This window comes from Typopeltis vanoorti, chromosome 8 (genome assembly GCF_054136105.1).
Source record: "Typopeltis vanoorti isolate ZY-2024b chromosome 8, IOZ_Tvanoo_1.0, whole genome shotgun sequence".
NCBI classification, from domain to species: Eukaryota; Metazoa; Arthropoda; class Arachnida; order Uropygi; family Thelyphonidae; genus Typopeltis; species Typopeltis vanoorti.
This window is the reverse complement of record NC_143556.1, coordinates 100,566,085-100,580,001: the sequence shown is the minus strand read 5'-3', so window position 1 is coordinate 100,580,001 and position 13,917 is coordinate 100,566,085. Positions and strand designations below refer to the sequence as shown.

The 13,917-nt window shown below is 36.0% G+C and overlaps 1 protein-coding gene across 5 annotated transcripts in view; it reads left to right on the top strand.

Moving 5' to 3' along the window:
• The window catches only part of rad50 (DNA repair protein rad50), a 664,851-nt gene that overhangs the window by 492,288 nt on the left and 158,646 nt on the right, over window positions 1-13,917 (top strand). For all 5 annotated transcript variants that reach the window (XR_016548684.1, XR_016548685.1, XM_090396855.1 and 2 more), the window contains exon 29: window positions 744-824. Coding sequence is in view for 3 of the 5 variants with exons in the window: in XM_090396855.1 (XP_090252981.1) it covers window positions 744-824 (81 nt within the window). In the remaining 2 variants the exon portion in view is untranslated. The remainder of the gene's footprint in view (window positions 1-743; window positions 825-13,917) is intronic.

Sequence of the window (13,917 nt, the reverse complement as noted above, 5' to 3'; positions counted from 1 at the left end):
TTGAAGGCCTGAAAAAGTTCCATGTTTGGTCTCTATAGTAGGATTTTGAGACCAGGTAAATATATATATAATTAATTTAAAAAAAAAAAAAAGGAAAAAAAAAATTTAGCCCACCCAGGGCGAATGTACTATTGGTTTGCCAAAAATTTTCTTGAGTGGGAGCTACGTTAACAATAAATAAGAATAAAAAATAAAATAAATCATAAGTGCCTTCAGACTTTTTACCCAAATTGAATAAATCCTGTGACAATTTTTTACTTATGGATCTCAGAGTTAGGTTAGAAATAACTGTTGATAAAAGACTAGCGATACTAGGAGGGTAAACAGGTGGTGCCAATGGCAGAATAATGTGAAAAATGAAGATTAGAAAGGAACTCAGTATCTTTCAAGAATGTGTAAGCAGTGTTGATACAAGATGATAACGTCACTGAAACAGAAAGAGAGAGACATAAGGTTAGCAAAAGAGTTTTTTGATCACAGAAAAAGAATGGAGAAGATCAAGATCAAGTTGGATTGTTATAGTTAGCAGTGCCTTAGAAGTGAAATGTAAGATCTGATAGTTTTTGTGTCCTGACAAATAACAGATTAATTTGAAAGTTTTTAATAGTAATTAATAAAAATATAATATGAATTAGTAGTACTATTTATAGTATCCTGTACATGCCTTGAGGATACGTCTAAGGAGTTAATTATAGTATTGCTGTTTGAATTGTCATTTTAAAGTGTAATTTTTTTACCTTTAGGCTAAAATTGAAGATGTCAGCAAACAGAAATTAAATCAAATTCATGATAAAGAAATTTCCCTTGATAAAATTAAAGAACAGGTAAGCATTTTTTTTAACTTTTAGAAATGTTATTGATATTGCTTATTTATCACTTTGAGAAATAAGGTTTTTTTTTTTTTTTTTCGTAAAATGCTTGGCTGGTTGGCTGAGTGGATAGCGTATCCGTTCTCCAGCCAAAAGGCTGCGGGTTCAAATCCTTCCATGGTCATGGTTGCCTGTGGAAATACCAGTGGTGGTCGGCAGTAGATGGCATTAGTGATTGAATGGTGGAGATGAAGATGTAAAGCAGGTGCCCTTCCTTGATGAGTCCTTGGACCCCCCTGGAGATGTCAAATAATAATAATAATATTTTTAGATTCCGCGCGGTTAGCCTAGTGGCTATGCGCTTCGCAACCATATGCCTGGGGAAGGAGTGTCCTAGGTTCGATTCCCGTCGGTGACGTGAGGAGCTGAAGGATCTTCCTCAGCCATAGTCAAGTTAGCCAGTCTTGGGTGTAGACAGCGGGGTTTTTTCCCCAGTTTATTCTGGGGGTTTTCATCCCGCAAAGCAGGCAAACTGGCCTTGAGAACTTAACACTACAGGCCATAGGATACACCGGGGCATAGGGCTGACCACTTTATCCTGTAAACAGAGTGAGGTCCGATGATCACTGGACCCTCAACACTGCAAGGTAAAAGAGGGTATAAAGAAGATGAGATGAGATATTTTTAGATAAGAGCTTTGCCATTACACACACACTGCAAGCCGGCAAACATACTGCAAATAGTTAAACATTTGCCAATCCTCATTCTCCAGCACATGTTTATTCACAACATTTTATGCATGTGAACCCTCTATTTTGTTGAAAATGCCTTTGGGGGGGGGGGGGGCATTTATCTTCATTCAAATGTTCATTTGTGTAATTGTGAATTCGTGTTCTGGCACATAAACTTTTAAGTTAAGTACATCCCTTTAAGGATGTACCATAAATTATGAACAGTAACATAATTAAGAATTTATTTTTAGTTTCTGCTCAACAGATTTCTTCTGACTTGGTGTATTATTTTTCAGGTCTCTGATTTAATGAAATCTTTAGCCTTCTAAAGCACTCCTAACAGTATCAGTCTGTCTATATCTTGTTATCTTCTAGGGATCTTTTCTGCCATTTGGCTTTATATTGTTTTGCTAATTTAAGGACCCCAGCACCCCTGAGGGTATTTGTCAGGAATTTGATTATGATGATCACTCTTAGGTTAGCTGTTCTTACACATTGTTGAATATCAATGATGTTCAGTTATTTTCTAATATCTTCATTTTTATTGTAGTTATAATATTGATATAAGCAGTCATCTTCACTAAATTACCTTGGAACTCTAATATGGTCTCTAGAGATCCTGTATGATCCAGAAATCCTGCTCTATTATCCATATGCATTGGTTTGAGAGCTGTCATATATATATACACACACACACCAGGAGCGAATGCTGGTCTTGAAATTCATGCTTGCTCTTGTTATCATTCAGGGAGTGAGAGGTGTGATTGAAGTCTGATTAGTGAAATAATGAATTACTGACCATTTAAAACTATATATTTAGAAATTTATGTACATTTAATCATACAAATACAACATTTATTTTACAAATGATATTCTATCTTTTTCAATTTACCTACTTGAATACAAATTCTACCCTATGTTTCTTCTTTATGAACTGGTCAATAACATCGTCATAAAAAGTTGGTTGTAACTTAATTTTCCCAAGCAGCACGCACATTTGTAAAGGCTGGCTGAAGCTCACTGGCTAGAGCTACTTTGACTGCATATGGCCTGTGTTTAAGACGACGTGAAGGGAGCAGAAATGGCTATGCGTGCACACGAAATGAAATCACAGTGCTGCAGCGAGGACCTGAAAGCTCCCACAACCAAGCAAGCCAAGGTAGCTTTGACTAGACAAGCAAGCATCGGCCTTCGACACACAACGCAAAGCTCAATTATTGCCGTGCAAGCTTAAGATGTCTTCTGTCTACAAAAATAAAAGCCTAAATGAAATGCTTATAAAAGCATGCATTTATTAACAAATAAATGTTACTTCTTTCTCAAGTAATGAGCTTGTTCAGCAAGCATGGAGAATTCGTTCCTGATACACACACACACTCACTCACTCACTCACTCTGCTGGCTTCTTACTACACCATCCTTCCTCATTCTGTTATCTATATTGATGTTTAATTTGCTATAATCACTAAAAATTGTGAACAGGTTATACATTTTTCATAATCACTAACAACTGAATATTTAAAATGAATAACCTTTTCTATAAGTCTATTCAGAATTCAGTTTGTTTTCTGTTTTCTTACCACTATTCATAATTTTTATTACTGATTTCCATGCCATATTTGTTATTTAATGTAACTAAAGTTCCTTGAAAACTTGTAGCATGTAAGAAAATAATACATCTGCATAGGATAAAAGAACTGAGCTTAATATCTTTCCTTTGCATATCAGATTTAATACCGCTTAGTAGTTTGGCCCTTTGAGTTTATAAATAACAGTGGGGATAACATAAAGCCCTGCCTTTTTTTTTATGCGACTCCACTCACAAAAATGTATTAATCGATTTTTATTTTTTTTTTACCAGATCCAGAAACTCTCCTCTCAGACCTTCCATAAATGGAGAGGGGTGGAACAGTTGTTCTACACAAAGCAATGAAATTCATCTTGTACCATTCAAAAAACATCCATTCCTTATAGGATTCAAACCCATAACCGATTGGTTGGAGAGCAGAGATATTATCCACTTTACCAACTAGCTAAGCCTTATATCTGATTTAACATCAGTTTGTCTTCCTGAAAATCCTCTTATAATAACTGTTGATTTATGTACATCTGTGAATCACACTTTATAAGATTTCTTTTACACCATACAAATTCAACTTCCCTACCAGCTACAATTTACATTGCATTAATGTCAATTTGCATTCATCAAAACAAGGATATGAAGTTTACCATTGAAATTGAAATACCTTTGAAATAAACATGAATACAAAGCCTAAAATATAAACCAATTGGAAAGAGAAGGCTGAGTAGACCTCATAAAAGGATATTGGATGGATAATGAGAGTGGAACAGACCAGTATGGTCTTTACCCGTAATTAGCATTATGATGATGACGAGATTGTTGTTATATTTCATCCACCATGGCCAGTCAGGTGGTTAATATTTCATACAGTGTTTCCTATTATTTCACATCATATACTTTATCAAGATCAGCGAAGGCAAAATAGATGCTTGTTATAGTCCCATAATTTCTCAATTATTTGTCATAAGCTAATTATCCGGCTTAAATGCTGGCCGAGTGGTTAGCTTATCTACTCTCCAACCAAAAGGTTGATGAGTAGGTGCCCTCCCTCGATGAGTCTTTGGACTCCCTTGAGGTGTCACATAATAATAATATTAAAAATGCCAAGAAATTATATTCTTATTTAATCCTTTATCTAAGCATAAGCAAACCAAATTTGTACATGAAGTTTCTTTATGACTAGGCTACTTGTATATAGAAGCTAATGACTTCACATTAATTAATTACGGGAAGAGCCACTAATCCAGAGTATTTTAATAATAAGATGTGAAACTATTTCACTACTTATATATGGGATATATATGACTTCTCCATTACTTCAATCTTGGTATCTCTTCTGGGTTTGGCTCCCACTGATGAGACCTCAATAAAGGTTGAAACTGCTCTGAGTAGATGAATTATTTTAATGGCCTTTGTGGCATAATAATGTTTAATTAGACACGCATTCACAAGAATATTTTTTTTTATAATAATTGTAGTTATTGTCTCTTCATTGTTTTGAAATGTCCAACAGTGTGTTTGCCTTCATGAGACAAACACATTGTTGTCTCATGTCGTGAGTCATCAGGATTGAAGGCGAACTGGCTTACCAGCCCAGAACTCTAATATGCTAATATGTACAGTAAAAAGTTACATAACATTAATTAAGTTGGAACAAAATAAAACAAAGTAGTTAAATAGTATTTAAATCTTTTACATTTTACACATAAAACTGGTGATTCAAATATTTGTATTTGAATAAATACAAATATGCTAAAGCCAATCATTTATACAATTGTTTTGAACAGAGCTTCTTCGTTTCTGTGGGAAAATATTCTTTCATTAGAGTTTTGTTTTTGCTTAAGTTAGTTTAATTTCTTATTGTTAAAGGTAGTGTAATGAATATTTTTGGTGCAAATAAGTATAATGTTTGTGTATTGCTTCTTTATTTGCTTTAGAAAAACTATATGCTTTATGCCCTTATGTCTACTAAGGAAAGCATCTTGTTTGATATTTGCATATTCGCTATCATTTTTTATGAGTATCAGTACCCTATAAACATGTAAATATTGAAGGAGTAGTGTGTTTAGTATGGTGTATTTATTGGTTATTGCAGTATCCTTGTATTTATTTCTAGTTAAGATGTGAATTACTTTGTTCTGAGTCAAAAATAGAAGGTTCAGTGTAGTGCAATAGATTCCTCCCCAACTCAAAACACCACATTGTAGTGTGCTTACTATCAATTACTATCAATTTTTAATCCCAAGGAAGTTATTATAATGACTTTTTCTATTTCTGCACAGTTACAATTTGAATTTGTCCTGCAATTCCAATCATGCAAAAATAATTGTGCAGTGAAGTTCATTTTACCTGTTGTATTTTGCAAATTAAAATTTGCAAATTAGTTTTTGAGACATTCAGACTGAGTTTATATGACTGGAGCCATTTTGTTACTTTTAAAAGATCAGTATGCATTATGGTTTGCTTTTGTTTGGCTGTGTGTCTAGGGAAAATTTAGACAGTATCACCTGCAAAAGCATTTATTTTACTGTTCAGTTTAAGATTGCAGAAGTCATTGACATATTAAATAAAATTGGTACTAAGACATCCTTGTGGTACACCACAGTCTATCATTTTTGAACTGCTAAAGTTATTGTTTATTTTTACAATTTGTGATCTAGTATTTAAGTAATTTTTGAACCAGTTTAAGGCAGTACATTAGAAGTCATAGGAATACAGTACCTTGTATTCCTATGACTTCTAATTTTTTTATTAAAATTTCATGTGATACAGTGTCAAAAGCTTTGTGTAGGTCTAAAAATACTGCTAATGTTAGTTTACGTTCATCTTGTTGTTGCTGCTGTAGAATTAGCCTGTAGAATCCCACTGCTAGGCAAAGCCCCCCCCCCCCCCCATGTTATTCCATTCAGCTCTATTTTGGGCTGTTCTCGATCAGGTTGGTCCTGCTGTTAAAATAAGTTAATCTCTCCATCTAGTCTTCTGTCTATCTCTAGTTCTCTTTCCCTCTCTAGGTATCCAGTAAATGGTGAGTTTATCCCATGTATCATCTTGTTTTCTCATCAAGTGCCCTGCCCATTTCCATTTTAGGATTTTACTGTTCTTATGACATCTGTGACTTTTGTTTTCTGTCTTTTTCTAGGGCTCTTCTTTTTCTATAATTTTGATGTTTAACACACTTCTTTCCATTGCTCTTTGGCATGTTCTTAGCTTGGTTGCTTGTTTAGTTGTTTGTGACATGTTTGTGATCCATAGGTTAGAATGGGTAGTATGATTGTATTATGAAGTTTGCATTTTAGGCTGATTGGTAGGTTTCCCTTCATTCACTCTTTTAAAACCCCACTGGCTCCAAGCATTGGTGATTCTGGCCTCTATGTCTTTTTCTATGTTCAGCTAGGGAGGTATAAACTGTGTTTGTAAAGTTCAGCAAACCATGTTCTTTGCTAAACTTTTGGCTGAACCCAAATTGATTCTTTGAAAAGAAGTTGTTTTTGTCCAAAAATTTCATGAGTCTAATTTTTACCAATTTCTCTAATATTTTTGAAATGACCAGTAGAAGGGAGATCAGTTCTGTATTTTTGTTTTTTGTAAATCGGTTCAACTACGGCCCTCTTAAAATCCAATGGAAAATGCCTGTCATCAGTGATAAGTTAAAAATGTATAGTGGGGATTCCGTAATGTACATTTGGCATTCTTTGACAATGCTAGTATTAATATCTTCGTATCCTGAAGTTTTGGTTTTTTAGGCTAACTATAACACTTTTGATTTCATTTTCATAAGCAGGAAAAAGATATATGGAGTTGTCAATTCTGTGGAAAAGTGATTATTGAATTCTTCAGCTAATCCTCTGTCTCCATTTTCTCTATTCTTCTTCTTATTATTGATTGTTTGGATTAACATGCTAGTCAATGTTACAAAAATTGTAGCAGTAAAGAAGCACATATGAGGGTGGTCTGAAAAGTTCTAGGCCTAACAATGAAAAAACAGATTTATAATTTCAAAATTATTTTTATTTTTCAACATAATCTCCCTTAAGACTAATGCATTTATTCCAGCGATGCTCCAGTGCCATTATCCCTTCCCTGTAGTGGTTCTCGGTAAGATCTGCAAAATACCCCTCCCCCTCTACAGCTGCAATCACCTCTTGATCCGAAGAAAAACTCTAACCAGCAAGGAAGAGTTTTAGTTTTGGGATTAGATAGAAGTCAGAGGGAGCCAGATCTGGGGAATAGGGTTCCCCATTGCCAAAAACACTTTTATGGGTAGGTGCATTTTCCTGATGAAAGATGATTTTTGCCTTCTACAAACCAGGTCTTTTCTCACAAATTTTTTCATCTAGTCTGGTTAAAAGATCAGAATAATATTCCCTGGTTATTGTTTTACCCTTTTCAAGATAATAAACAAAATGCCTTTAGCATCCCAAAACCAAAACACTGATGCCATGACCTTTCCTGCTGATGGAACCAACTTTGTCTTCTTTGGTGCTGAATAACCGGCTTCTGTTTGGATTCTGGTGTGTAATGGTGAATCCAAGTCTCATCCATAGTAATAAATTGATGCACAAAATCAGTTTTATTCTTGTTAAAATGCTTCAAGCACTCTTCAGAGATTTTCATGCTAGTGCATTTTTGATCTGCTGTGAGCAAGCACGGCACCCATCTTGCCCAAAGCTTTTTCATTTGCAATTCTTCATGCAAAAATATATTCTACACGTTCTTTTGAAATGCCTATAGTCGTCTTAGCAACTTCATGCCCTTTGACTCGTCGGTCATCCAAAACCATATTGTGCACTTGATCAATGATTTCTGGTGTTGTTACACTTTTTGGACATCCTTCACGTGGATCATCTTTAAGGCTGGTATGGCCATGTTTAAATTCGGCAGCTTATTTCTTAATTGTCAAACTTTTATGAACTTCGAATGAATTTCTTTTGTCGTTAAACCTTCTTTTACAAGGAATTTTATCACGATACTCAATTTTATCCATTTCAAGGGATACAGTATGAAACAATCTACTTGATAGATTGACTTGAATTTTCACATGGATCTTTATGACAGATGTACCAACTTAGAAAAAGAAAAATCTTGCTAATGGTATTGCCATCTATGGTCAAGGCCGAGAACTTTTCAAACTACTCTCGTATGTTTCAATTCAGAGATAGTTTTGCCCTAAAGTTTTTGCAATGGATAGGCTGCAATAATTGTTACATGCATGCATCCAGAATTGTGAAAGATTTGTGAATCATTGGGTTAAATGAAAGAAGGAACACATTACAGTGTGTGAGAATTGAGGTGATATGTTAGAATATTCCAAAAAATGAGAACAGTGTCACCAGAAGTTATCAGAAAATGGATAGATGTACTGATGATTGATAGTGATAAAGGTGAGAAGCTTAGGCAAGAGTTAATGAAAATAAAGAGTGAGGTTAAATGGATGGAGGAGGAAATTGTACATCTAATGAAAAGATTAACTGATATAAATGAGAAGGAAGTTAATAGGAAGAAGCAAGTACCCAACGATGACAGGATAGCTTTATATGAAAATTCAGTCATTAAAGATGCGGAAAACAATAAAATACATAAGACATATTTTCCAGATGGTACATTGAATTGAATATCTGATGCTTTGCATGGAGAGAGAGAAGGAAGGAATGGACATTGGAAAAGCGGTAAGGGTAGGCAAAAACGAGTTGGATAGTGAGACAAAGAATGTGGAAAGAGATTTGAAGAAGTTCCAGGAGGTGAATAATAATAGCATTGGGAAAGTATTTATGTTTTTTGCCCAGATATGATAATAGTGAGCTGAGAAGGAGAGCAATGACTGAACGACAAGATTGAATCATGTCAGGTAAAGGTTGTTCAATTTATTATTATTATTCTAATCACCCATGACCCCATGGAGTCAAAGACTCATCTAGGAGGTCCTATTATCATATATACAGCTTGTCATGCTGTGCTTTAAACACACTCAAATTCTCTGCAGACACCACACTCTCAGGCAAGGCATTCCAATCATTCACAACTCTGCATGCAAAAAACCTTCTTTTCACTCCCCTGCTCACACCCTATTTATACAGTTTCCAGGGATGACCTCTGGTTCTCCCCTGATCTCCCACTGTTTACTGTAGAACCTCCCCAACATTGATCCTATAACAACCCTTTACTAACTTGTAGGTCTCTATCATATCTCCACTCTTCCTCCTATCCACAGGACTCTGTAAATTGCATCTTCTCAATCTTTTCTCATATTCAACATTCCAAAGGTCAGAAACTACCTTAGTCACCTCTAGATCTTTTCCAACATCTCTTCGTCCTTCTGAAAACCAGATGACCAGATCTGGGCTCAGTAGTCCATGTGTGGCCTAATCAAAGCCTTCTACAATGGAACAAGAATCTCCCTACCTCTACAAGTCAGTATCCTCTGCATCATTCCCAGAAGTCTTTGTGTTGTCTTCACAATTTTGGCAATGTGTCCCCTAAATTTCAGATCCTTATCCACTATCACCCCAAGATCTCTTATTTCCTCTACCTCCAACAATATATTCTCACCAAGTATAAATTCTGCATCCCATCTTTGTTTCCCAAATTTTTAAACCTTACATTTTCCAACATTGAACTTGCATCCCCATTCCCGTGCCCAATCACTCAATTTATTCAAGTCTTCTTGTAAGGCCACAACATCTTCTCTACTCTTCATGGTTCGTCCCAACTTTGCATCATCTGCAAAAAACTAAATATCTCCATCCAAATCTTCGCCAATATCATTAATATACAAATTAAACAGTATGTTAAAGATACCAAGCAATTTTAAACCTGGTTTTACTCCATTTTTTCCAAGTAAGCAAACAGACAAAATGTCAAGTTTGCACCTGCAATTTATGCAAGACTAGCTGATCCCACAGGTAGTGCAAGACCAAGGCAACTCATGGTAAAAGTGGAGCAAGCTCTGATCACTAATCTTAATATTTACCCTTAATGCCAAGAAGGGGATGTATGATGTTTTGTATTAAAGGCAAGGGGCCACTACCCAGACCGGTTTCGACCTTTATTGAGGTCTCATCAGTGGGAGCCAGGCTAGAAATACCAAGATTTAGTAATGCAGAGCTTGTAAGTATTTTACCAAAACAAGTTACCATAAGGTGTTATAACCTTATTAAATAAAAATCTCAGGAGGAGATATAGATGTAGAAAGACCTTTGTGAAATACTTTCTACTTTCTAAATTAAACAGTAATGGCCCTAAAACAGACCCCATCCCTGAGGCACACCACTAGTGACTTTCCTTTTCCTGGATATTACTCTCCCATAAACAACTTGCTGATACCTATCATATACCCAGTCTCCAATCCAATGCACTAATCTAATATCAACCCCATCCACTCTAGTTTGACTATCAACTTATCATGTGGTAATCTATCAAAGCCTTTGCAAAATCTGTGTATTATTGTGTATCCTTCTCCTCTGTCAAAGGAAGCAGTCACCTTATTGTAATAAGTAAGTAGATCACTAAAACATGACCTTTCTTTAGCAAATCCATGCTGTCCATCAAAGATAACACCATTGTTGTCAACCCAATTCTGGATCCTAGTTTCTACAAGCTTCTCCAACAACTTAACCACAAAGATAGGCCTATAATTTAATGCTTAAGTTCTATTACCTCCCTTATGAAGCGGCACAACCTTGCCCTCCTTCCACTCCTTAGGAACTTGCCTTATTATCATCTAGTTTGCTCAACTCCCCATACACCTCTTGCTCACTTAGTCTGTCTCTTCTCCCCATCATCAACTACTCTCAATCTCACCATGAAGTCACATTCACAAGATTGAAAGACCTTTGTGAACTGCATATTTAAGTATCTCCACTTCATCTTCTACAACAGCTGTCTTTATACCATTTTATCCAATCATTGTCATCCTGCCATAATCATTCTTTTTTTTTTTTTTGCTGGCTGCATATCGAAAGACCTCCATAGGATTCTTTTTGGCTTCATTAGCTAACTGCTGTTCATACCTCTCTTTAGCTACACTCACCAACCAAGTCACCCACCTTGCCGGGTCTTTGTAATCTCATGGAATTGGTTACCATCACTTCTCTTATACTGCCTCCATAATGCCCTTTTTCTCTGTATCGCATGCTTAATCTCTTTATTCATCCATTTCACACCTACCTTATTTAACCTTCTAACCCTTGGAATACATTTAGATATTGCTTCTACTAGATAGTTCTTGAAAATCCCCCAAGCTACATTGATCTCTTTTCCAGCTAACTCCTCATTCCATGCTACACCCGCAAGCTGTCTCCTGATCTCTTCATTATCACACCCCCTCTCCCCCCCACCTTGTATGTAGTTCCATATATATACACCTTTCTCACAGAGGTGGTCACACTGCTGGCAACCACCCAGGTAATCACCTCGTGGTCACTCTCACCAATTGCTGGGTGATTAGACACCTCATTTATAATTCCTTTCTCTGATAAGATGATCAAATCCAAGACCCTCAATCCGCTTGTGCCCTCTGTTACATACTGTCTGAGGTAGTTGTCCCTCATAAACTGAAGAAACTTGTTTTTTTTTTTTACTTCCAGTTGCTATCTCATCCTTCCAGTCTATATTGCCAAAATTAAAATCACCCATAATGAACACCCTTTTTTATTTGCTTGGCTAATTTGATTATACATTTCATAGTCACTACCATCCACATTACCAGGTCTATAACAACATCCAACTAAGTATTTCATTCTATTTACCTCTATCTCACACCATACTGCCTCATAACCACTAGCACTGCTTCCCTCTTGCATCTCTACTTTGTATGGACATAACTCTTTCTCTATCATCAATAGCACTCTCCCTCCCTTTTTACCCTTTCTATCCTTACAAAACACATCATACCCTTCCATCTCTATTTGTGGCAGGATGTCGTCCTCATCTAACCATGTCTCACTTATTCCAAAAACTTTTGGATGAACAGACTCAATTAATGCAACTGTTTCATCTGCCTTGTTTCTTATTTTTATATACAAATACACCAGCTCATTCCTGGATCTACAGCTAGTTCCACTAATACCACTCATTCGATGTGATTTTTCCTTGCTCATTTCCTGGAGCCATTTCCCTTTCTGTTTATTCATTTTAGAACCCTCTTCAAGTCCAACTGTTTCCTCTTGATCCCAGGTCATCCACCTTTCTCACACTGGGTTCTCGTGTCTGCCCTGAGCCTCCCTGTTTCCCTGTTCCTCTTGCACACCCATTCTCTTGTTCTCTGTACTCATGCCACTCACTTCCTCATTCATAACTATCTCTTCAATCTCTCCTGTCTTACTCTCCCACATCGCTTCCCACTTGATTAGATTATTCTCTGTACTCGCTTCTCTACTTTCCAGCAGCAGTCTCTCCAAGCGACTCACACCAAACCACTCAAATGCTGTCCATCATTCTTATTAATTCACTTCATCCTTCAAACTCATTCCACACATTAACAAACTGTACTCCTTTCTCCTCGCACATCTCAGCTAATATCATTCATAATCCTTGCTTTCCACCTCATCTCACCACTGTCATACCTAGACAACACGCTTACTATCTTTCCTATCACACTATTCTCTTTTATCCGTCTAAGCAACCTACTGATATCCATGTGAATGTATGGATTAATTTGAAAAGAAATTAGATTGGGTTAAAGCTGATGTTAGCACTGTGCTGATGAGCATAAGGCCTATATGAATTTTGCATGGCTAAGAGATCAGAGAGAGAGAGCAGTTGAGAATCAGGTTGTGGAAGGACAGGAAGATGGTGCATGCAAAGGTGAGGAAGTGATTATGGTAGGGCAGAATTATGCAGTGTAAAAGGGTGGGGATGATAGAAATATTAATGAGAATCAAGATCAGGGGATAGTCAGATTTGAAGGGAGAAATCTACTATAGCAGTATAGCGTGTTGGTGGGATGGCCTCCGAGTGGAAGCGTGAGGGAAGTGTTATGTTTGTATACAAATGTAAGGCATATCAAAAAGAAAGGGACTGAGTTTATAGCATTGACAAAGTCAGTATGCCAAAAGATAATTAGTGTAAATGTAGCTTGGATGTCTGAAGATGACATACTGTCCGGACTAGAAATGATAGTATAAAGAATATTCCAAAAGGATAGGAAGGTGAAGAGAGTATATGGAATACTGTTAATGATAGCAGAGTAATTGTGTCCTTTAAGAGTGTAAGTGGAAAATAGTAGTCCATGTGAAGATTTTGAAGCTCTTGGGTATGAAGTTGATTCATTGGAATAGTATACAGTGGTATTTTGCTAATTCGAACCTCTTTAGTCCGAACCCTCCAGTAATCCGAACTGTGTTTTTTGAAATAAAAAAAATTTTATTTATTACCTATTATTATTTTGTGTACTATTATTTTTATTTAATAATTATTATTTTAACTATTATTATTTATTTTATTATTATGCAGTACAGTATTTTTTTCATACTGTCGATTGTACAGTTATACTGTAGGCCTATTTTGATTTATTGTGTGTTCAGACGCTATAGAATGAATTAGAAAGCGATGCAGAACTCAAAGAAAAAAAAGTGAAACATGAAGAGGCAGTTGACAGTTTTAATATGTGTATAAAATGCGCTAAGCAGAAAAGCCATTCCACAAAATTTTATTGCTGAGGCAGCTCCGAGAAGAAGCATTTGAAAAAAGTTTAGCTTCCAAGAAGCAAAAGAAAATCAGTGACTTTTTTACAGAAAAATTAAAAAAAACTTTTTTATGTGAAATTATAGGAATGTGAAACTTATTTTTTGTGTTGTGTA